General features: G+C 39.1%; 1 protein-coding gene across 1 annotated transcript in view; it reads right to left on the bottom strand.

Moving 5' to 3' along the window:
- Nucleotides 1-17,688: 17,688 nt before the first annotated feature.
- Nucleotides 17,689-26,382, bottom strand: part of lmln (leishmanolysin-like (metallopeptidase M8 family)) — a 52,962-nt gene continuing 44,268 nt past the window's right edge. Inside the window, exons 14-17 of the mRNA XM_055638561.1 lie at nt 24,411-24,570; nt 22,931-23,061; nt 21,032-21,242; nt 17,689-20,185 (exon numbers count right to left, since the gene is read on the bottom strand). Coding sequence (XP_055494536.1) covers nt 20,085-20,185; nt 21,032-21,242; nt 22,931-23,061; nt 24,411-24,570 — 603 coding nt within the window. The 3' untranslated portion in view covers nt 17,689-20,084. The remainder of the gene's footprint in view (nt 20,186-21,031; nt 21,243-22,930; nt 23,062-24,410; nt 24,571-26,382) is intronic.

Here is a 26,382-nt window from a genome sequence, read left to right on the forward strand (position 1 = left end):
ACATCAACTTGCACAATTATGGTCTGGTTACCTAGTATAACTAATAATTTATGTATTATTGTTTTGTGTACATTCATTCATTCGTTGTGTTGTGGTGTCAATGTTTTTTTAGGTTTAGGTTTAATTTTGTCATGTCTACTGAGGTACAGTGAAAAGCTTTCTTTTGCATGCTATCCAATCAGATCAGATAATTGTATACATAAATATGCATGAAAAGCTGCTGCAAGAAATAATTTAATTATTCCATTTTCAGTACATACAACAATTAAACATTCTTGGCTCGATGTCACCGAACATTTTAACAAACTTCTACAGCTATACTACAGGAGGTATCCTGACTGCATCATGGCCTGGTACGGCAGTTCCAATTCACAGGAACGCAAAGAACTGCAGAGAGTGCTGGACTCAGTCTTGTCCATCTCAGGCACAACCCTCCCCATCATCGAAGGTAACTACATGAGGCCCTGCCTCAAGAAGGCAGCATTTATCATCAAAGATCTCTACTCTACTGTGCTCACTTCTAGCTTCTACTATCGGGCAGAAGGTACAGAAGCTTGAAGTCGCAAACCACCAAATTCAGGAACATCTACTTTCCTAAAACTATCAGTTGTTGAAGCCACCACAATAAAATTTAATTTCATCTTGACAACCGAGTATTTTCATGCACAACTGTGGACTTTTTGTTTTCTAATTGTTTTGCACCAATGAATGATTTTTTTTTTTGCAGTCTTTTATTTATTTTCATTGTCTTGCAGAATTCTTGGTATAATTTTGTATAATATGTCTTTGTATGTTTTTCTGAGCCTATGTGCCTGTGATGTTGCTGTGAGCAAGATTTTCATGGTACCTCTACCTCACTGTACTTATGCAGCTGATAATATACTGGATTCGACTTGAGATGCTGCCTGACCAGCTGTCCTCTTCCAGCGTTCCTCTTTTTGTATGAGATGTAGAGGATTGGTGAGTTTAAAATAGTATTTGGTTTAAAGAAAGAGAAGGGAAATGTAAACAAAATGGGTTTAGGGTAAATGAAGTTGAATTCAATTCCAAAATTAACATGTTGTTCATCTGTTAGGTAAGTTAAATGAATAAATAAAGTCAAGGTTGAGCACCTCAGGCCTGTGAAATGCTCATCTTGTGCCAATCATGAATACAATTAAAGTCTAAAGAAGGGTCTTGATGCAAAAATTCACCCATTCCTTCTTTCCAGAGATGCTGCCTGTCTAACTGAGTTACTCCAGCATTTTGTGTCTGTTCGGTTTAAACAACCATCTGCAGTTCCTTCCTCCACTGTGAAATATCCTCAAGGTATGTCTACTTTGAAGATATTCCCTTTAGTTCTGCTGTAATGAGATGTGTTATCTCTCTTCATCCATTTTCCTCCTCATTCCTCAGCATATTTGCATCATTAATGTCTTCTATTATGTTGACTGATGCAACATTCTTTGTGCAATCTATATTACTAAAAGTCTGTTCTTGACCGGTTTTGGCCACCTGTGCTGCGATTTCCGAGAGAACGCCGCCACCTACAGCCGTCATTTTTGGCCACCTTGCTCAGAGCCCCCCTCCGCCACATGTGTGCCGAGGATTTTTCCCGTCGATTAAAAATTACAGAGATATTAATGTTTTTACAAAATTCTCCATTCTCTCTGCTGCCCCCGCTGGTGGCAGGGGGGGGGGGGGGGGGGGACGACGACTATAAACCAGGAAGTGGTGTGCCACACAGTCTCCTCAAGATGGAGGAAGGCAGAGGGTCACGTTTCTCTGAGCTGTGAATAACACTGAACAAATGTCTACTCAAATGTAAGTGCCCTTATTTGTTCTAAAATGCTTGCAGAATGTGTCTATTGGTTCTAAAGCTTGCAAAAAAGTTTATATTGGTTCTAAAGCTTGCAAAAAAATGTCTATTGGTTCTAAAGCTTGCAAAAAAATGTCTATTGGTTCTAAAGCTTGCAAAAATGTCTATTGGTTCTAAATCTTGCAAAAAAAGTCTATTGGTTCTAAAGCTTACAAAAAATGTGTCTATTGGTTCTAAAGCTTGCAAAAAATGTCTATTGGTTCTAAATCTTGCAAAAAATGTCTATTGGTTCTAAAGCTTGCAAAAAATGTCTATTGGTTCTAAAGCTTGCAAAAAATGCCTATTGGTTCTAAAGCTTGCAAAAAATGTCTATTGGTTCTACAGCTTGCAAAAAATGTCTATTGGCTAAAAAAAAGTGTCTATTGGTTCTAAAGCTTGCAAAAAATGTCTCTATTGGTTCTAAAGCTTGCAAAAAAATGTCTCTATTGGTTCTAAGCTTGCAAAAATATGTCTATAGGTTCTAAAGTTTGCAAAAATATGTCTATAGGTTCTAAAGCTGGCAAAAATATGTCTATTGGTTCTAAAGCAGGCAAAAAAATGTCTATTGGTTCTAAAGCTTGCAAAAAAAGGTCTATTGGTTCCAAAGCTTGCAAAAAAATGACTATTGGTTCTAAAACTTCTAAAGGCACTATTACTGCAAATGGTGGCTTGGTTGCTTTGGCTTGAAGTTGAAAGGCATTACTTACTGCAAATGGTGGCTTGGTTGCTTTGGCTTGAAAGGCACTACTTACTGAAAATGGTGGCTTGGGTGTGGCTTGAAGTTGAAAGACACCACTTACTGCAAATGGTGGCATGAAGTTGAAAGGCACTACTTACTGCAAATGGTGGCTTGGTTGCTTTGGCTTGAAGTTGAAAGGCAATACTTACTGCAAATGGTGGCTTGGTTGCTTTGGCTTGAAAGGCACTACTTACTGCAAATGGTGGCATGAAGTTGAAAGGCACTATTACTGCAAATGGTGGCTTGGTTGCTTTGGCTTGAAGTTGAAAGGCACTATTTACTGCAAATGGTGGCTTGGGAGCTTTGACTTGAAGTTGAAAGGCACCTCTTACTGCTAATGGTGGCTTGGTGGCTTGGGTGTGGTTTGAAGTTGAAAGGCACTACTTACTGCAAATGGTGGCTTGGATGCAATGGCTTGAAGTTAAAAGGCATTACTTACTGCAAATGGTGGCTTGGGTGCATTGGCTTGAAGTTGAAAGGCAATACTTACTGCAAATGGTGGCTTGGGTGCTTTGGCTTGAAGTTAAAAGGCACTACTGTAAATACACTTACTTCCTGTTTGCACTGTATATTGATTTTAGATAAAATGCTACCACTTACGGCTGTGATGTTTAGCCATCCTACTTTGTCCCCCTCTGCTGAGCAGGTGCAGAGAATTCTTCCCATCAATGAAAAATAAAAGTGTTATTAGTTTTTTTAAAAATGTTGAGAATCTGTCTCCTGTCAATCACTCCATGAAAGCCACACCTTTTCCTGGGGGGGGGGGCTTGGGTGTGGTTCTAAAATCCGGAAATGTGGGTGTGGCTCAGTCTCTGCAAGATGGAGGAGGGAGAGGTCACGACTCGCTGTCTTTAGTGGCTTTGCACCCTACTTCAAATGTTATGAAACTGCACTTGAATTTGTTGGCCTTGCACCCTGCTAGAAGTGGTAAGAAACTGCACTTGAATTTGGTGGCCTTATACCCTGCTTGAAATAAAATGTTAAGGATTAGCTGTGAGTCAACTACCAGCCCACCAGCCGTGAGTGAGTGAGTTGCCAGCACAACAGGCTTGATTGACTGAGACGCCAGCCCAACAATCCATTTGGCGCACAATTTGCATACTAGCACTCTGGAAACCAGTCCCTTCAGCCCACAACACCCATACTAGCGCTCCAGAAAGCCCCCCCCCCCCCCCAACTGGCCACCAATATTAGAATTGCTGGAGAGGTGGAATATTGCGTTGGATGACCAGCCCTCCTGTGTGATGCTGGGACCCAACGGGTCCCACTTAGTCTAGTGTCTTATATATTTACTCAAACATTATAGTACTGGAGCATCTGGAACATCCTTAGGAGGGCAAGGAGAATGAACAGCCATTTTTAGCCATGACATTCTCTGAGTCACAAACTCAAGGACACCATGATAACCAATTACGCCTTTCGGACTCTTGAATGTTATCCAGATAAAGACCAGGGTTGTCGCCATACACGAGGCTTTGAACCCTGACATGACAAGGCCACCCTGACACCGACGGGACACTTCACAATGAGATGCAGCATCACAACAGGGTTATAAACCTGGTCATCCAGTTCTTCAGATGCTCCGGCATCTGGGTAGGGGCCTCAATCAGGGTGAATGAGCTTCTCCAGTGAATCTGGATGTGTTCACCTGGCATTTCCAAAGACCTGGAGAGTGAACAGTACTACAGGACATTGTTGAATTCCAGACTTGCTCTGGGGTTAAGTCACCATGTCTCCAGACAGATAACATGCTAGCAGTCTGCTAGTCCACTCCAGGGTTTCTCTGCCTAGGTGATAATTTGTTTCCCATTGGTGCTTGAGTTTGAAGATACTGCATGGAAACAGGCCTCCCAGCCCACAGAGCCCCCACACTGACCATATATCATCTGTTCACACAAGTTCTAAGTTATCCCATTTTCTCATCCACTCCCTACATACTTGGGGCAATTTACAAAAGCCAATTATCCAACAAACCCTTACATATGCATGTGAAATATATATATATGTTTTTGTGGTTATATATGTGATGGGTGAAAATTATAATCTAATTGTAATGATATATATGCAGAATTCAAGGATATGGATCAATGAATGGAGGAAGCACATGGCAAAGAGCACAAATTACCATTTATTAATGCAAACACAAGTAAAACACAGAAACTCTATCAACTATCAATAAAGAAACAATACAAACTAACTCTTACGCCAACCTGGGTATTCGAGTCTCCTGTCTGCACTGGCTGGCACCAGCACACAACACGATCCAAGCTCTTCCTCTCACTCTATCTTGGTGAAGCTCTTTTCTCTCCCCAAAGATGAAGCTCAGGCTCTCATGGTAGAAGCATGTATTTATATAATAATTTTATCACTAAGAACAACAGGTGATTATGTGTCCTAGCTATCCTCCTTAGTACCATAATGGCGTGGGTTATGTGTCCTATCAGGCACAGAGCTAGTCTTGAATGTCTCTGGGAAAGCAAAGCTTATCTCAGTGGCCTCGCAGGTGTCTTCATGATCTACTGGTCCCTTTGAACTTGCCCAAGCATTCTTTGAAAACATCTACTTGTTTTCCTAGGCAGGGTTCAAAATACTGCTAATTTAGTTGACAACTCCAATTTCAGCTCCCAATCTGTTTAACCCTTAAACCCCTGTCCCACGGTGCCAGTCCACCCACGAGTTATCCCGAGTTAAAAACAAATCAAACTCGTGGTAATCACGTAGAATGAACGTAGTGGGAACGTCGGAGCTCGTGGACGTAACTTAGCGACTCGTAACGCTAATGGCAGGTACTCGGGAAATGTGTTAACTCGTGAAAAATTTTCAACATGTTGAGAGATTTCCATGAGTCAAATATAGTCTTGAAGGAAAATGTTGAGACTTTTAAACTCATTGTAATACCGTAGTATACCGTGAGTTATTAAATGAAGAAATACTGATTCTGTAGGAATGTTATCTTTGTTGTTGTTATAAATCTGTGAAGTGGAACATTATGCTATAGGGAACTATTATGGTAAATCTTGAAAGTGACACTAAAGGATCTTGTAGATTCTAGAAATCTGAAATAAAACTCCTATTGATTTACCTGCTCACAGTCCCAGGAATGAGAAATTGCAGAGATATATGATATGATGTCAAATATCCCTTTGACAACCTTTTATGGATTTCTATTTTAAACTGCTTGATTCTTCATATTTTCCTAGTCATGAAGCTTTGTTCTTTCATCCAGTACAGGTTATTGCCAGTTTAGTTGGCACAAAAAGCGACGAGTCTCCATTAAAATGGAAGTGTTCAGGGAATCTGTGATGATGCCCAGCCAGATGGAATCCGAGAATAGAGTGTCTGAAGTTCCGCCCATTGTATAGAGCCAAAAAGCAATTTAATTTTTTCTTTGATCTGCGCTAAGGAAGTTATTCCCAGCACAGATTAAAGTTGTTTCTGCAGCACCTTAGCACAAATGCTAATCAACCCAATTACTGAAATGTTCTATACAAAGTCCCAGAGTAACCAACAATTCCATGACTGAAATAGATTGCTAAACTAAAAGATGGGTAATGCTAATCTTGAATATTTTGGGCTGTTTCTTCTACTATCTTCACAATTTAGCACCAACAACTCCAAGAGATCAACCAGGGAGCGGAAGAGGTAATCGCTCTTATTTGGAGCATATCATGCCGCTCATCATGAAGCTAATCAGTTCTAAAGTGTGTGGATAATATAGTAAATGTAACTACTTGATGCATGCATATTTATTGGTGCACGTTATGTGATCAGTGTATGCATGCATTATTAAAGTAGTTTGGAAACAGAAGTTGGTGCAATTATTTGCCTTGAAGTGTTAGATAATGACAGACAACACTATCTTAATAATGCATTAAATTATTTAGTAACACAAACATTGATAGCAAATCGATTATGATGCAATTTTATTGACAATTCCGAAAGGCAAAAAAATTAACAATATTTTACAATAGTTGTATTGTTAAAATAATTAAGTTGGAATTAATTGACGAACAAATGCTCAAATTAATATTTGCTGCTGTGACATGGAAAGGAAATATTTTCTGCAAGAATACTTTCATATTTATACAGACCAGTGTGAGGAAATGGAATGCTGTTCACTTCAACTTTTCAGTAGTGGTGTGGCGGCGGCGCCTGTCGGCTGCGGCTCAACTACAGTCCGTCTGTCTTTTTTTAATTTTGTCATGTATGCCTTGAGTCTAGTTTTTTTTTTCCTTTAGCTGTGTATATGTGGGGGATGGGGAAACCGTTATTCTCTTCCCCGTTCGGGGACCCGACTTTTTCCCTGTCAGGTCTCTGGTGTCGTTGGGCCTAACATCGTGGAGCCGGCGGTGGCTTCCGGCCGGGACCAACCTGAGGGCTCCAGTCGCGGAGCCTGCGGACCTGCCATCGCGGAGCTGGCCGATTTCGGTATGGGAAAAGCTGTGGTGGCGCGCGGCTGCGACCCGACTTCGGAGGCTCCGGCCGCAGGCCCGGTGGACAGGAACATTGGGAACTCGCAGGTCCCAGGTGGGTGACCGCTTTTCAGAGCTCCCGCAATGACAACTTCCCTCGCTGGAATCGAGGGGTTTAAAAGACTCGGAACGGGGCCTAACATCGCCCGGCGTGGCTTAATTGGCCACGGGACTTATCATCCGCCAGGGGCTTTAACATTGGGAGCCCCAGTTCGCCTCGACACTACGGTTGGATTGCTGGACCGCGGGAGAAGAACAAAGGGAAGAGATAAGACTTTTGCCTTCCATCACAGTGAGGAGGTGTTGGAGATTCACTGTGATGGTGTTCGTGTAGACTGTGTTAAATGTGGGTCTTGGGTTTTTTTGTAATGTAAGACTGTAGAAAATACAATTTTGTTCAAACCAAACTGTTTGAATGACAATAAAAGGCATTCTATTCTATTCTATTCTAGTATCAAATCAAAAATGCTCAGGTTAGGTTCAGCAGAGTTAAATTCAAAATGCCTTCCATATCAAAGTCCACCAGTCCATCTTTAAAACATCATCTGACCCAACTAATTTTATGATGTTCCTACTTGCCATAGCATTAATTCAATACTTCTGACGAACACACAATATGGAACTTTGGACAACTTAGCCTCGATGTGATTAGAACCACTCAAACTCTTTTCACTTCTGATCTTTATTGCAGACATCATGAGGTTTTGAATGTATTATTAAGAGCTGGGGTTGAACAGTTTTCATGTATCCAGCATCCAATTCACTTGAAAATACTTTAAAATCTCTATTGTAGATATTCAGAAGTACAAATGCTCCAAATACCTGCTTAATAGAACTGAGTCAATTACTTTTCAAACTTGAAGAGTTTATGTTAAATAGGCTTTGGGACTCAGTATATTCTGAAATGGAAAAGAAATATAAAAAAGATAAAACTTGAGATTGAAATGTATTCACAATTATATAATTGATGCCTAACATAAAAATAATATACAAAGTAGTTTGTCAAGTAGTTTATTGGTCATATCCATTTTTTTTTCTCACTTTTTCCATCAAAAGGATGAGGATCTTTTTATTAATATCCCTCTAAGAGAAAAAGCAAAGATACAAATTAAATCTTTACCAACACCTCATCATATCTTCAACACAAAGTTGAAATATTCCAGGCACACTCAATGATAATTATGATTATTAAATAAACAAACAAAAATAGTGCAAGGACAAAAATAATGCCCCTTTTGGAGCTTATTTGGAGGTTTTTAATGTTTATCAGCCTGATGATTGTTGGGAAGAAGCTGCTCCGAAACCTGAAGGTTACAGTTTACAGGTTCCTATACCTTCTTCCCATTGGCATGGGTGAAATGGGAGCATGGCCAGAGTGGTGTGGGTTTCCGATGATACTGACTGCCTTTTTGAGGCAGTGACTCTTGTAGGTCCCTTCGAGAGTGGGGAGGTCGGTACCCATGATGGACTGGGTTGTTCACCGCTTTTTGTAATCTTCTTTGTTCTTGGGCATTCGATTTGCCTAACCAAGCAGTGATACAACATGGTACATCTGTAGAAGTTCATACTGAATACGGACATAGTGAATCACCTTAATTTTCTAAGGAAGTAGAGGTGTTAATGAGCTTTATTTGTGATTGCATTAATGTGCACATTCCCTCATCTCCCTTTGATCTCCACTTTATTTTCTAGTGACTGAACATTGACCAGTAGAATGGTACGGAGGGTGGGGGGGGGGGGGGGGGGGGGGGGGGGGGGTGGGTAGTCATAGTCCACTGTGCTTCAGTCTTACTTGTAAGCGTGCCCATTGGACATTTCTAGACACAATGGAGGCCTCCCTGGTGTTTCCTGGCACAGTACTCACTACACCGGCAATCCTCCACAAAGTCAAGAATTCCATTGCAATTCCCTTATATTCGGCAGCTCTTTTGCCATAGATAGCTCGCAATAGTGCTAATCCATTTAAATGGATTAGTGGCTTGTTAGTTCCAGCATTAAATTGTGCTGTTTCTTTTATCCAAATAAGTGCAGAACAGCTATATTTAATCCTTTGTTGTTGTGCAACTTGGAAAATGTCGCCACAGAAAGGCGCCATCTTTTTACATAATTTTTATCAATACAATTATGAGCCTGGGAAGAGATTCAGTTTAGTTTAGTTTATTAATACAGCAGGGAAACAGGCTCTGCAGTGCACCGAGTCTATGCCGACCAGTGATCCCCATACACTTTCACTATCTTACACACTAGTGACAATTTAGAATTTTTGCTGAAGCCGAATTAACCTACAAACCTGCACATCTTTGGACATGTAGTCTGGATCAAGCACAGGTCTTCAGCGCTGCAGGGCACAACTTGCGAATTAAATATTTGCAGAAAATCATTATTGATGTCAGAAAGGTATTAGTTATTGAATGTGTATAATGTGGAACTTATACATGTAATATTGCCTTAGCACCATAATGTAAAGAATGTGGATACACATTACAATTGTGCAAATTCTATGTTAAATATTACATGATGGGTGAATTTATCACATACCTTGACTAAATACTTTTTATTTGGGGGCAGACTGTAATAAAGATAAAACAACAAGCAAGATTACAGTCTAAATTCAGCAACATTAATTTGTAATACTTGAGCAAGCTGATAAATTATACTTGTGACAATGCTCAAATTATATGCATATAATATAGAAAAATACTGTACAAGATGCAAGCCCTCCAGCCCACAATGTCTGTGCCGAACATGATACCAAGATAAACTAATCTCATCTGCCTGCACAAGATGCATACATTTCTATTCCCTGCATATCCATGCCTATCTAAAAGCCTCAAATGCCATTTTTATATCTGGCTCCACCATCACCCCTGGGAGCATGCTTCAGGTACTCTACACCCATTGTGTAAAAATACTTGCTCTGCGTGGTTCCTTCGACTTTGACCATCACACCTTAAAGCTATTCCTACTAGTATTTGTCATGTCCACCCTGGGAGAATGGTTCTGCCTGTCTACCATATCAATGTCTGTTAAACACCTGTCATCAACCATATACCTTCCCATTACATTCAACTTCCCAAAGAGCAACACTTCAAAGTTGCTCGGAATAAACTCCATCTGCCATTCCTCCATCCATTTATAAAGTTGATTTATATCCTGCTGTATAATTTTACATCCTTCTTCACTGTCCACAACTCCAGTAATTTTGGTGTCACCTATAAACTTACTAACTGACACATCTACATATTTTTGTTCTTAGATGCTGATCAACACTTCTCCTGGTAATTTGAGGTGGCTATATATAAACTTGCTAACTCGCCTGGAAGACAAAAAGTTATTTTTATAGTAAACATCAATGTGCTTTAAAAGGAAGACTTCAGTACTTGGCAGTTGTATTCATCTCTGTTCATTTGGCACCTTTTGGATGCTGATGGTGCCAAATGAACAAATTCTTTGGATCTATTTGAAAGGTATCCCTATTGATATTCCAACACACATTTAATACTTTGTTTCACAGCAGAATATTAAAATGTTCAGTGAAACTGGAAAGTTTAAAAGGGGCACAGAATCTGGGAATGTGAGGGAGCCACAGAATCGGTAACTGGGTGGCACAGTGGTAGAGTTGCTGCGTTCAGCGCCAGAGACCCGGGTTCGATCCTGGCTCAGGAAGCTGACCGTACAGTTTGTGTGTTCTCCCTATGACACTGTGGATTTTCTCCAGGAGCTCCGATTACATCCCACACCCCAAAGATGTACAGGTATGTAGATTAATTAGCTTCTGTAAATTGTAATTTATCCCAAGTGTGTAGGATAGTGTTAGTGGATGGGGTGATCGCTGGTTGGCATGGACTCAGTTGGCGAAGAGCCTGTTTCCATGCTGCATCTCTAAACCCATGAGCCAGTTGACATATAACCTTGAATTCTGAAAAGTCAGAAAGCAGACTATCGGAGATTTACTTGGCAGTTCTGAGTAAAGCATCTCCTATTCCTGCATAAATTGGTGATATAGCATCCCTGCAGTACATCTAGAACTATAACAAAGCTATTAAGTTGGATACTGGACTTTCTAACCAACAGTCCCCAGTCTGTTAGGTTAGACAAGCACACCTCTTCAACCCTCACCCTGAACACCGGCGTTCCACAGGGCTGTGTGCTGAGCCCCCTCCTCTACTCCCTCTTCACCTACGACTGCACACCTGTACATGGTACTAACACCATCATCAAGTATGCAGATGATACAACGGTGATTGGCCTCATCAGCAACAACGATGAGTCGGCCTATAGGGAGGAGGTCCAGCTTCTAGCAGCATGGTGCGCTGACAACAACCTGGCCCTTAACTCCAAGAAGACCAAGGAGCTCATTGTAGACTTCAGGAAGTCTAGGGGCGGCACGCACATCCCATCCACATCAACGGGACGGAGGTGTTTCCAGCTTCAGGTTCCTGGGGGTCAACATCTTTGATGACCTCTCTTGGACCCACAATACCTCAACTCTGGTCAAGAAGGCTCACCAGCATCTCTTCTTCCTGAGGAGACTGAAGAAGATCCATCTGTCTCCTCAGATCCTGGTGAACATCTACCGCTGCACCATCGAGAGCATCCTTACCAACTGTATCACAGTATGGTATGGCAACTGCTCTGTCTCCGACCGGAAAGCATTGCAGAGGGTGGTGAAAATTGCCCAACGCATCACCGGTTCCTCGCTCCCCTCCATTGAGTCTGTCCAAAGCAAACGTGGTCTGTGGAGGGCGCTCAGCATCGCCAAGGACTGCTCTCACCCCAACCATGGACTGTTTACCCTCCTACCATCCGGGAGGCGCTACAGATCTCTCCGTTGCCGGTCCAGCAGGTCCAGGAACAGCTTCTTCCCTGCGGCTGTCACACCACTCAACAATGTACCTCGGTGACTGCCAATCACCCCCCCCCCCCCCGGACACGCCTCCCACAGGAAAAACACTATGTCTGTATACATGTAAATAGATACATTTATTGAAATCATATTCTATGTCGCTCTTCCAGGGAGATGCTAACTGCATTTCGTTGTCTCTGTACTGTACACTGACAATGTCAATTAAAGTTGAATCTGAATCTGAATCTGAAGTTAAGCATGTAAAAGATTCAGATTTTGATCCCAAGAATGATAGAAAAATGACAGAAAAAGTCAATTTAAACCTAACTATTTTGCTGATGATGTTTTAATCCTACCTTATTGGGCTTAATTTTGGAATATTAGATTATCACTCTCATATTAACCAAATGTAATAATTTAGAAATAAGTTTTGGAAACTAGTTTGCAAAATAATTTAATATAAACAGACGAAAGAGTATAATTTGATGTATTTTAAAAGCTTCACTAAAATACACATATATGTTTTATGCTGCCTCGTGGGTAATTGATTCCTTATGAAATACTATATATTTGTGCCTACATTGTAATTTGTCAATGCAAATTTTCGAGTTCAACATTATTTTATTAGCAGCAATTTATTTCCAGAATATTATGGCTGTTCATGCCAGTTTCAGTCATGGGCTTGGGTGTGGTGGTAACACTAAAGCTGATGTAATTAATTTGGGATTGATGGAATGTTAACCTTTGCCAATTTATTTTTTCAAAGACCAGTTACAAGAGAGCTGTGGAATAGTAGATCATGTTAAATTTGTTTTGGGGGCAAAACCTGCTGAGTTTCTCCAGCCCTTTGTCTATCTTCGTTGCAACTTATAGTTTACATTTTTAATCATGAATTAACTGAATAAACATTTTTAAATATCTAAAAGGTAACTTTTTCATATCTAAAAGGTAACTGGAGAAAAGGAATAGGCAATGTTTCGGGTCAAGACTCTTCTTCAGACTGGGAGAGGGAAACAAGAGATATGAGAATTGGATGAGAATGTAATGGGTCTGTCCCACTTGGGCGAGTTTTTAGGCGACTGCAGGAGACTGTACAGTTGCCACATGTTCGCGGGTGGTTGCCGGGGAGTTGCCTTCATGGTCATGAGGAGTTCCCACATTCTGGGAACTAATCGCGACCTCATTACGGTCACCGCAAAATTTTCAACATTGAAAAATTAGCGCCGATTAAAATGAAGCCGCCATGGGAGTAGCGAGAATTCTCGTGCCATAGGTGGGTCACTAGGTCGAAGATTCTCGTAGGTTGAGGCCGGTGCTGACCGGTGAATTTCATTGGCTCATTGGGGAAAAAAAACCGTAAGTAGTAGTTTTCAGAACCAAGGATAACCGACCGGTAATGTTAAATGTTCGCCAAGCTTCACAGCCGTGTATCTCTGGCTTCTTAAAAGTTATTTCCACTCCTTTCCACCCCCCCATCCCTCTCTTTTAAAGGACTTACCGTACATTGTGCTTCAGCCGTCTTAATTACAGCGCCAACCTTCCTGTTCATCGCGGTGTGTGTCTGTATCACCTTGGCTTTGCACCGTGTGAATTTCCCTCAGACAGCGATCCCCCCGCTTGTCCTGTCCCCCGCTTACATAACGGGCTGGTGAAGGAAGCAATGTGTGCGCCTGTGTTCCACTCTGACAGTCGCCATTCCAGTTGCCGGTTTTTCAGGCGACTGCCGGCAACTTGACAGTCGCCTGAAAAATTGCATGTGGGACAGGCCCATAACACTGTATTGGTAACATTGTGTCAAGATATGCACTATTTTCCAATTTAGCTGCATAATACCTTTGACATTTACTTTGTTGTGAATAATTTATGGAAATTAGATATGCCATGTTGAAGATCTTAGATTTTTACCATCCTTTATTATATTTTGTCCAGTTACCAGTTATATTGGAAAGAGAGACGTCGAATGGACAAAGATTGCAAGCAACAGACATTTTTAGCTGTGTATAAAGTGCTCAAACAGAAGAACTTGGTTGTCAAGCAAGTATTTAAGTGATAGCTAAGTTCTACATTTGCAGTTTTAGTGGGACAAGAAAATGGGAGCTGGAAAAAGCTGCAAGTCTCCTCATGACTGCCTGTCATTCAATACAATATCGGCTGATCTATTCTAAACTTGACCTCTTCTGTGCTGGTTCTCCAGAACCTTAATTTCCCTGATTTTTCAAAATGTATCCCACTTCCTCTTTAAATATCGTCAATGATCTAGGATGCACAACACTCTGGGATATTACATTTGTTAATAAATCTTGAAATACATAATAAACAAAACTTGATTTTTATCAAATCTTTAACATGGCAATTCATCTGAAGGAATAATACCAAATTTGACACAATGCTACAAAATGAAAAATTAGGACAGATGACTAAAGGCCTGGTTATAGAAATAGAAATAACATAAATCTTTGTGCAGATTTTACACTGCAAAATATGCACAATAGCATGCTGATTATTACTAGATGAATAACTCAAAGGTCTGGGCAAACATTCAAGAAGACAAGTGATCACACCTCTGGGAAAATGAAGATATTGATGTCGATACAATACCCAGGCTGCTATGCCATTACAATACTGACACTGTGCTGCTCTGTTGGAGATGCCATGTATCAGTTAAGACATCAAACTGTAGCCTTGTCTATTCTCTTGGGTAGACATTAAAATATATTAACTGGCATTATTTCAAAGAGCACTGCCTGCTATATTTCTTGCTCTACGTTAATTACTTCATTTCAGAATGCTTCATATACAGTAAATTTGGGCACAGAGGCAAAACACAAAGACCTGGAGGAACACAGTGGGTCAGGCGGCATCTATGGAGGGAATGGACGGACGGCATTTCAGGATGGGACCTTTCTTCAGATTGATTGCATTGCAAGGGAGAGAATCTAAAAAGAGAGACAGGACAAAGCCTGGCAAATTATAGGTGTATACAGGTAATGTTGTGAGGGGGCGGGGGGGGGGGGGAGTCATTTGGCAGATGGGTGGAGTAAGTGACAAAAGTTGCAAACTAAAAAGGAAACAAAGGGGTATTAGATAAGGAGAGGACTAAATCAAAAAGCTGGAGGAAGGGATATGGGTGGAAAGGGACATGGATAGGGGGAAACGGTGGGAATAAAGGAACTTGGGTATGGGAGATGAGCGTATGAAGGTGAGGAAAGGAAAAGGGTGACCATGGGGATGGTGGATGGTAATTTTAATATGGTAATCATGCATTGGAATCCCAGATTCCTAATTGATATTAATTTTAAAGGTGGTTGGTGTTTTCTGAAACACCCCTTTGATACTAAGCAAAGACTCAGCAGCTTTATATGGGCCAATTAATAACAGAAAAATCTGGCAATGAATGCTGTGACTATGTTGTTGTATCTCTGAGTTATTGTGAAATACCTGTTTCATAAAATGTTTTGTTGGAAAGTAGTTTAACAAACATTGGAGAAAGCTTTGTTGGAATCTAAGCTACATTTGTGAATTGAATATTTTCCAAAATTGTTAACTGCCATTTGTAGTATTCCATCAATATGCCATCATGGGTAGCTACAGTACTAATAGAACTTATTGGAAGATCAGGTTGACAGCAAGAACCTCAGCAACAATGGCATTTTTTGGCTTAAGTACCTGTGAATGCATGAGAGAGGCTCGCCAGTGATTCAGTTCATACGCCACGCCTGGCGTAAGGGATGTAGAGACAGGGTCCAGGCTAAAGTGTCAGAACACATTTGCTTAAGGGCATTGGGTCAGCTGCTGACTGGTTTAGTTAAGCGATACAGAGCAGAAACTGGCCATTCGGCCAACCGGGTCTGCACCGAACAGCGATCCATGCACACTAACGCTATCCTACACACACTAGGGACAATTTACAATTACACCAAGCCAATTAACCCTCAATCTCAGCAGCTCAAATTTATAGACACACATGATTGTTATCTACTTGCTGAAATCAGGTCCATGTGTTGTATTCAACTCGGATAGGTAGAATTCTATATCCTCAATTTCATGTTTCCATTCTAAGGATTTACCATTCCATCAGTTACCAACAGAGACCCAGTGTATATGCTCTTCTACATTTAAATAAAGAAACCCTTATGACTTGCATTTAGGGGATGTGGTGAACATTTGTTGAAGAACTTGGGAGGCAGTCATGATAGTGAAAGTCAGTGATGGCTGGATGAAGAAGGACAGCTATAATGCAAGACCAATTTCAATAACCTGAGAGGCCTGGCTAAAGGGATTGAACGAACATAATCAAATTATAGGGACATGTAACCACTATGTGCCCCTAACCCGATCCAATATTGTTTAGCTGCCTGCTGCATGGAATTGTGGAGCAGGAGAATCTGCTCTCTGCCATAACAACTTACAGCTAAGAGTGATGTGGTTGTGAGCAGACATTTAGATCCCATTGCCAGGGAACATATAGCCCGCCACAACAGTTTAGCAGGCAACTTTCATGTGGGCTTCAACTATTTAGCAAATTTCCCTTTTATTGCACTGGCAGTTCCGAAGCCAGGCAATATCATTTAACTTTAAATTGCTGAGGTCAAATCGTCCTAAATATAACCAGTATTCTCACTTGGGTCAACCAATCTGGAATTTTGGTAATGTGTTAATCCCAATCATCCAATCACCCAATAAATTAAAATTCAGGTATATAATTTACTTTGTTATTATTCAACTTATATTACTTCATTATTATTCAACTATATTGTTTCGTTATTAAGCAACAGAGCCCTCCAACCCTCAAGGAAACTGCATTGAAGAAAATGTTTCAAATTGTCAACTGCATGAATGCAAGTCCATTTAAGGAAAATTTCCTCTTGGAGGAATCTCCAATATACAGATGTAGTTCATAAATGTATAATGCAACCAGACTCATAGCGTAACATACCACAAATGAAAAAATACAACGTATGGCAACAGTTATCCAGCTCCCATCTCCCATCACGCCAAATATTTCAGCGTATTTGAATGCTAATAATACAGAATTATTCCTTACAAATTTGACTAATAATAGATGGACATCGTAAGTTTCAAATAAAACACTTGAAACTATCTTGGCAGTAAATTAGAAATAACCTTACATGTAGTTTTTATCACCAACGTCACAAAAGTTTAATTTACAGCAGCATTGAAAATAAAATAAAACTGATTCCAACTATACAATCAAAAATAGGAGGTTACACAGAAAAGCTGGAGAAACTCAGCGGGTGCAGCAGCATCTATGGAGCGAAGGAAATAGGCAACGTTTCGGGCCGAAACCCTTCTTCAGACTGATCAGGGGTGGGGGTGGGTGGGGACAAGAAAGGGAAAAGGAGTAGTAGCCGGAAGGCTGGAGGGTGGGAGGAGACAGCAGGGGAGCTGAGGAAGGGGAGGAGACAGCAAGGACTAACAGAATTGGGAGAAGTCGATGTTCATGCCCCCGGGGTGCAGACTCCCCAAACGGAATATGAGGTGCTGTTCCTCCAATTTCCGGTGCTGCTCGCTGTGGCCATGGAGGAGACCCAGGACAGAGAGGTCGGAGGCGGAGTGGGAGGGGGAGTTGAAGTGCTGAGCCACCGGGAGGTCAGCTAGGTTATTGCGGACCGAGCGGAGGTGTTCGGCGAAACGATCGCCCAACCTCCGCTTGGTCTCACCGATATAGATCTGCTGACATCTAGAGCAGCGGACGCAATAGATGAGGTTGGAAGAGATGCAGGTAAACCTCTGTCGCACCTGGAACGATTGCTTGGGTCCCTGAACGGAGTTGAGGGGGGAGGTAAAGGGAATATACAATCAAAAATATTGGCTTAATATCTAGTCTCACACAGACATTCAGCCCTGAAGAACAATTAGTTTACTTCTGATCCTAAATATCAAGAGCAAAACGTAAAACCGCCAATATCAATTCAAAACAGTAAAAAAAACACATACAGACATCTTCACAATGCAAGTGCAGCAATTGTTAATTACAAGTTTCTCATTTACATTTTTTGCAAACAAACTTAAAAAAAGACTGGGTACATTGCACATTTTTTTCCCTCAGCAGCTTTATCCAATGAATTGATATATTTTATTACAACCCTATAAGTTCTCAGGAGCATTATTATCAAGCGTAATGAAAATATTTACATGATCTACGTTGATATTAATTAAACATATATATTAATTAGATACAAATTTAGCTAATGTTTATTTGTTCATAACCTGAGATATGTTGATCGTATTCTTAAGAACCATATTCAAAATATTAAAACCAAAGACTTATGCAGAAAATAATATAATCTCTCTAATATAATTCAAGAAACTGTTGAAAATGAAATCCCATATACTGTTTGTCTACAATAGTGTTAGCATCTACTAATCTGACACAACCAATTAATGAAGCATTTTCAGGAATAGGATACACAGAGGAAAGCCACAGTCATTTTTAAATGAATAAATGTCACTTAAAGTTACTTGGTTTACATTATCACCTTGTGGATTATGCCAATTAATTCAGTACGACTGCAATGGGTCATTTTGTGAGTCACAAATGTATTCTTTGATCATTTTGATACTGCAGTCCAAATTGATAATTGTCATATTAGCAGTAACTTTTAGCTAAATATCAATGAATTTCAGTAGAATATACTATGAAAAGAACATGCATGACATTGGGTGCTTTATGCAATGGACAGAGGATTAATTTCTACTTTGGTGTATTTATAATAGGTGGATCAACTTAGCCATCTAAAGGATGTCTTATCTGTGAAAATGACTGCTATTTAAGGAATATTTGAATTTTCCATTGTAACAGTAGTGATCATTTCTATATCATGATTTCAGTACAAGCAACAAAGGACAAAGTTCTTCCCTATAGTTTCTTTTTTGCATTATTCCCTGCCCCACCACTGTAAAGTAATTGCTGACCTATAACATGGAAGTTGAAAATAACTTTGTGCCTGAAAAATATATTACACTATCACCGTTCTATCAATCATAGAATAAAGATACACAAGCAAACATTCCCTCACTATTTCTTCAGTTTATGTTATGTTTATTATTTATGATTTGGAGTAAGTATTAATTTTCATGGTCCACTTAGGTGGTGTCATATGCCTTGTTTAATTTTACATGGAATACAATAAGAAAATGGAAAATGTATGTGTTTACCCTCTAGCTTTTTCTCCTTCTTACTTTAAAGTGCTAATTTCGTGTTGAGGTATAACATTATGTTAAGGGAGTGGGGCAGCACCTTTCCATGCCTCAACTAAGTGGCAACTTCTTAATTTACAAACATGGCTTATAAGTATTTACATGAATTCAATCATGGGGACCAAGATAGCTGGGTCCAATTCATCTTGAATTCTTTATATAACGATTCAGTGTTTAAATTCACTGAGCCATTCAGGATCTGAAGAGAAAGCTTGATAGAGCAGCCATCAACATTTTATTTTATCCCTTGAAGATTTTGTGTTAAATAGTGTCAAATATAATCTTAGAGAGAGCCCACTGTCTTCGATGCTATGCAGAAATACAGACATTGGTAATACTGAATATTGACTGCACAGCTCTAATAAAAACAGGTGGTTATACATAAGCAACAGGATTGTTACATCAAGAAATAATGTTAATATGTGTAAGAAAGGCTTTTTCTTACAAATATAACAGTGATCCACATAGATCCACAAATAGAACAATGATCCACATAAACTTGCAGTGCTTATAGAATTATCAACTTCAACAGGATTATTTACGTAGGATTATTTTTTGATTTAACAAAATATGAGAAAATATCATGCAACGTAAGTGCAAATAAGATGGTAGGATTGACAGCTGTTGAAACCCTCAAAAATCTGTGCTTTACTCATATAGACAGGAGGTAAAAAACCCGAAAAAATAATTAAGAAAAATATTTGGGAATGTTCAATCGTGAAATAAATTTCTCTTCATTCATTTTAGTACCGTAGAGGTAGTTCAGTTCAGTTTAATACAGTACGTGCAACTTTTTCATTTGAGAGTCATGATTAGTTCTAGTACTCCAAAATCACATCCTTCATGAGCAGACCAGTAGCATGGGAAAAGCATCTAATGTATTTTTGAAGATCAATGGCTCGCTGTAGCAGCATTGTGGTGCAAACAGTACAACTGTAATTAGTTCTGTTAATGGAAAGTGCTCTGTGGTTAGTTCCATACACAAAGCAAGAATCCGACTATGAGGGGTAAAAAGTTGGTCACCATCAGCCAAAGAGTAACCACCAAACCTGATGAGCTGGAGCATGGATCTGTATGAGTTAATACAAAATGAGCAACATTTTAAAATCACAGCATTATTTTTGACTTCTATGTACAATAGAAAATATTTAGCTTTTCCCTCCATGGTGATTCAAACATTTTAACTGTGACCATACTGCAATGAATGCTACACCCCATTCAAATCTGTGAATGTTTACAATTAAATGCTTCACCAACTTTAATTCCTTGTCCAACCTTCCTTAACTCTTAGACAGCTACACATCATCACTATAAAAATACTTTAATATTTAACCTGAGAACCCTGAACATAAATTAATTTAAGCTTTATGAATTACTTGCGGATCACTTTTAACTGCAAAACTGCAAGTGCAATTCTTGTAATGCAAAATTGTTTCAGCACAAAACTGGTTCAGCACTGCAAACAAGATCCCTGCTGCACCTAACACAAGTTATATACAAATGTTCACATATTCTGGCTATGCTGAGCATGTTTAGAAAATTGAGCAATAAGACATCCCAACAATGCTGAGATCACACTAGGTGGAAAAAAACAAATATCAGGAAGATACCAATATACCTCAGATTGAAAATAGATTGCTTAAACTAAAGCTCCAGGATAATAATTTTTATTGGAGCCTAGAGAAAAAAAAACAATTTTTCAATTCAATATAATTACTTTCATTTAAAATTGTGCTGGTTTTAGTGCCTCACTTTCTTAAAAATATCACAAATATCTATGAACAAAGATACTCTAATAATAAGGGAGACCAGTGAGCATAAGTCTGAATAGTTTATTATTTTTATTCTAAAGCATAACTTTTAATAAAGCATCTTAATTTTGATTAAACAATACTGCAAGAAAATATATACATTACCTATAAAAATAGTCTTTGTGATATTATTTAATGGTGGATCACGTTCAGGAGGACACGAACTGCAGAAATCTAAACAAGATGGACATACCAAGCTTCCAGTGTATAGCCAGTCATTCATATTTACATTAATAGATAGCACCTGCCCTATTTGGCTGCATAAATAAGGCTTATCTGAAACCCAAACAATCAGTCCATTGGTTGAACAGGAAATCTGAAGGACAAATGGAAAGTATTTTACTTAGAATTTCATGTTTAGTTGCAAACCCGTTAAGTTTCCAAAATTTGCTTCTCCTTTCCAAAGCATACTGGCATTTAGCCACAAACATTACATAATTTCTATACAAAATGTTACTGATGATTAAGTCAAGGTCAAATACAAACAAAATGTAGATATTTAAAAGTCATATTGTTTGGACCTTCCTGCCCGTGTGGGTATTTTCTTAGAAATTCATAATTCTTTTCTTAATTTGAACATTTTTGATGCAGATTTGCAGTGTCGAAAATCTATGGCAATTGCAAGGTTTTATTTAATCACTAAAGACAAAAACACAAAGGTCAATAATCGCCAACTTGATGAATGGCTCAGAAAATGTTCAACGTCAAATCTTGTGAAGCTCTCGTAATCACTGAATAATTTAACAGTTCCTTATCCTTTTAAATATCTGCCTGTTCCTAGATTTCTCATACTTCAGTCACAATTACTTTCCAAGTGGCAAAATACTTAATATTTGCAACTTCGATATATGTTTTCAACATCTGCAGCTTCTTAATTTAAAAATTGTTTAACATTAAATAAAGCATTATTGCTGCCAGCACTAATAAGATTCTGCCACCAGACACATAATTCTCATTTCAATACAGCATTCTGAAGAAGGGTTTCGGCCCGAAACGTTGCCTATTTCCTTCGCTCCATAGATGCTGCTGCACCCGCTGAGTTTCTCCAGCTTTTCTGTGTAACATTCAACAGGGATTGTTCCCTTCCTGATGCGATGGTCTGCTCTTCTGCCTAAGGCATTTTCTCATGCAACCACGGGAGACGCAAAACCTGTATTTTCCCCTAATCTCTTCCCAACAGTCATTTCCTAAGCAGCCCTTACAGGTAAGATAATATTTTAATTGCACTTCTTATAATCTATTATACTGCATATTATACACAATGTGGCCTCCTCTACATTGGAGAAACCATAGATTGGGTAATCTCTTAGTGGACCACCTGCACTCAGTCCACAGGAGTTACCCTGGGCTTCCGACTGCCTATCACTTCAATTCCACAACACATTCCCTCTCTGACATTTATCTGTGGTCTTATGCACTGTTACAATGAGGCCCATCTCAAACCCGACCATTATCCCAGCAGTCTTTACAAGTAAGCCCATGAGCCTTCATCAGGCATGTTGTAGCTTTCAGGACTGAATATCGAATTCTTCAACTTCAGGTTGACACGCTCTTTCTGTCTGTTGCATCAGGACAGGCCATTTTGCCTGCCATCCTCTTTCTAGCATTTTTATGGTCTGCTTTAATGGTGACATTCTAATAGGCCAGACTATGCAACTTTATACTGACGTTGTGCGACAGACTGAGTTTTTCTAGTATTCTGTATTTATTTCAGATTCTCAGCGTCCACAGATTTTTTGATTTTCATCAAAATGAGAGCCATTTTACTCAACAAGTTTGTGATAAATTATTAGATTTTTCCTAGTATCTTCAGTTTATATTACTCTGGCATTATGTTTATTAATTTAATAACCACTGCACTTTTATTTTCTTTTGAAGGCTGTTTCATTATTGAAGGAAAATATTACAAAACATAGGTTGGATATTTTCATTGAAATCATATTACAATAATGTACTCTAGGATTATCTATTAAGACTGACTGACATGTGGATACCCCAACTCACCCGATAGCACCCACTACCCCAGTCTGGAAAGCTTGGAATCTTGTTGCACTGTTGCATAACAAAATGAGATTTCTGACTTAGGCAGACAGACTCGGCTCCATATTCTTCTGCTCCATAGTTACGAGAAGGCTCTGAAATGCATTCAGATTATTATTTATAGTGAAAACAAAATATTGAAAATGCTGGAAATCCTAAACTAAAAAAGCAAAAGTTAGAAAAACACAACAGGTTAGACAGTGCCGACAGAAAGAGAACAAGCTAACTATTTCATAATGATCGTTCAGAAGTGTCGACTGATTTTGTTCTTAAAAGCTGCAACCCGACCTGCAGAACATTTCCTCCAGCATTGCTTTACATTTCTTATTTATATCTGCCACTTAATTCATTTATAAAATGACTTCATACAATTCGAAATGCAGAAAAGCATGTTGTATAACAGCCACTTACTTGCTGGCCGATTAACTATTAGATGCACCAGGAGACACTCGACCAAACAAAAAGGTACACAGAAATAAAACCAACTTCCAACTTCTTTTGATGTGGCACTTCAAATGTTAATACAAATTTTAAGAAGCTTACACAACCCCAAGGAAAATAAAAACATATGGGTGGGATGAAAGTGAAATAAGGCTGCTGAGTGCCTACTCAAATATATGAATTTTAAAGATGCTACTATTTTAGGGAGGAGGAGGTATAGAGGCAGAATAAATTAGTTTGTTATCATGACCTCGGTCCATTAGTTCTAGAATTTGATTCCCTTGGTATTCAGAAATCAATTGATCTTTGCTTTGAATGAATTCAGCAACTCAGCCGCCAAAGAATTCCAAATATATGCACATTTCTCTTATCTCAGTTCTAAACAGGGGTCAAGGAAAGAGTGTTCACTTCGCGGCCCTGTTTCCACCAATCTTTCCACCACTACGCACAAGAAGCACAAGACGCCATTGTATGCAGATGCGGAGAAGTGTGTTCAGCTCTGGCTGAACAATTTCTAATCTTGTGATGTGGGCTCAATAAGAAGTCGTCCTAGACAGCATATCCTTTATTCTGGCAAATATATCCCTTTTCAGGCAATACCAAACTGTACACATCCTTAAGGTGCATTCTCAATATCCTTCTGCTCTATACAATTGTAGAAAGCCATTTTTGGTCAGTATCAGATAGATTAATAACAAAATAAACTTTAATGAAAAGCCAAAACACAATTGTTACATTATTGAACAAGAAGCAAATTTGAATCTATCCTACTAAATGCAGTAAACTGACTATAAAAAGTACCAAGTGTTCAGGGCCAAAGTAGTGTTCCTAATGTACAGATGCATGATGTTGTTTATTTTATCTAAATCTTTTTTACCATTTGTGCACTATTAATAAAAAGACTTTGCAGTACCACAACCCATCCTTGCATACATCAGGCATTTTATAATCTGAAAAAACACTGCTTCGATGGATCGATGATGGATACATTCTAATAACTAACCTGGCTGATTTTGAGAAATCCTACAATCAGAGCCACGTTGGAATTCTCCACTTATGTACCAGCTGAAATCTTGGCTAAAAGGGCAGTAATCAGCTATCTCCACTGATCCACCATAGTACTGCAACTCTTCTTCTGGGACACCATCAAGATAGTCAAAATACTACAAAAAGTAAATACATATCTTTAGGGGAAAACATCACTATTTGCTTTCATGATGAAACAAAAGAGTGTATATGTGTAAAGCAATATAGGTTACATAAAAGGTGAAATACTAGACAAAAAAATAAATAAAACTGCAGGTCCGAAAAGCTGAAATAAGAACAGAAAATGCTTGAAATACTCAGCAGATTAGGCAGCATCTGCAGAAAGAGAAACACAACAAATATTTCAGGTTAGACTCTTTGACAGCCAGAAACAGGAAAGATGAAAAAAAGGTAGTTGCAGGTGAACCAGATAGCATCAGTGAAGGGATGCAGATTTATTGTTTCTGTCAGAACTATAATATTCTACAGACAGGTAGAATTCTAAAGAAAAGATAGCAAAGAACAAGAAGTAAGTAGTGGACATGGCAGAATAATAAATGAGATGATCTTGCTATCTAAAGGAATTGTGTAATTGACAAGATAAGTCAGACGGTGCAAATAACAGCTGCAGATTTGTTACTAGGACCAATGCCTGAAGAAATGTAACAGTGATTATGATCCTACATTGCTAAATTGTTGAGTCCAAAAGTTGAGATGTATAATAGTATGTCACATTGTTCTTGGAGGAGAGAAAAAAGGTTTGTTTATCAAAAAAAGTATTGATGGATGAAAATTACAATAAAGGTCAATATTCTGTTGTGACTATTGCAATGCAACTAACCCGAGAACGAATATATAAAAAAACCAGGATTGAAGAGGACAGATTTCTCCTGGATAGAGCTGAGCTGCTTGGGCGTGTAAGCAAAACAAATATTTTATCACAGTGCTGACAGGCTCACTTGTTAGTTGAATAAATCAGATGCTGGTTGTTCTTGACAATGTAAATAGGTAGCTGGTGCAAATAGGTTTCTGGTCAATAAAGATGTCTCTTCCTCACACCAGGATGTTTAAGAGAATTATTAGGTTCATTCTTCTTAAATTACACTTGTTTCGCAGGGATATTTGTTATTTATTAACTGAAGGTCCGGACAGCTTCATTATATGGGGAACTGAAAATGGAAGTAATCTGTGGAATTTTCAGTGAATAGCCAACTGACCATATCAAGTAAAAACAGATTTAATTTAACATAAAGTTTAATGATTTAGTGACATTACAAGGTACTTTTCAGTTAAGTATATTTGAAGTGAGACAATTTTGGAATGAAGTAGACAAATGCAGACAAATTGTGCAAAAGTGCCTTCTAGAAATATTGTAACATTACTTATTTAAATAATAAGTAGTTAATCTGTACATGGTGGAAAACAAATTAAATTGTACGTTGAATGTTAGATGAAGGGGTACTGTTCAGATCTCCAGGAATAAAATGTTATGTTCTGCTTTGAAAGAGTGCCTTGAGAGCAAACATCAGTTTAATGTCTCAACCATAGATTTGCTGCTCAAAAACGAAGCGCTCTCTCAGTACTGCATTGAAATATCAATGCGTCCTTAACATGCACAGTACTGTGCTAGTCTTTGGAATGGAAAGGACGTCATTAAACTGGAAAAGGTGTAAAAAAGACAGCAGTATGTCATTCGGTCTTGAGGGTTTGAACTATAAGGAGGCTGGATAAGCTGGGATTTTTATTATCTGGTGCCTAGGATTCGGAGGTATATAAAATCATGAGGGGCATAGATAAAATATAAAGGCACAGTTTTTCCCCAGGGTAGGAGGGCGCAGGGTTAAGGTAAGAGGGGAAAGATTTAATAGGAACCCGAGGGGTAACATTTTCACATGGAAGGTGGTGTGCATATGGAATGCACTGCCAAAGGAAGTGGTAGAGACTGGTAT

The sequence above is a fragment of the Leucoraja erinacea genome, chromosome 7 (assembly GCF_028641065.1).
Source record: "Leucoraja erinacea ecotype New England chromosome 7, Leri_hhj_1, whole genome shotgun sequence".
Taxonomy (NCBI): domain Eukaryota; kingdom Metazoa; phylum Chordata; class Chondrichthyes; order Rajiformes; family Rajidae; genus Leucoraja; species Leucoraja erinaceus.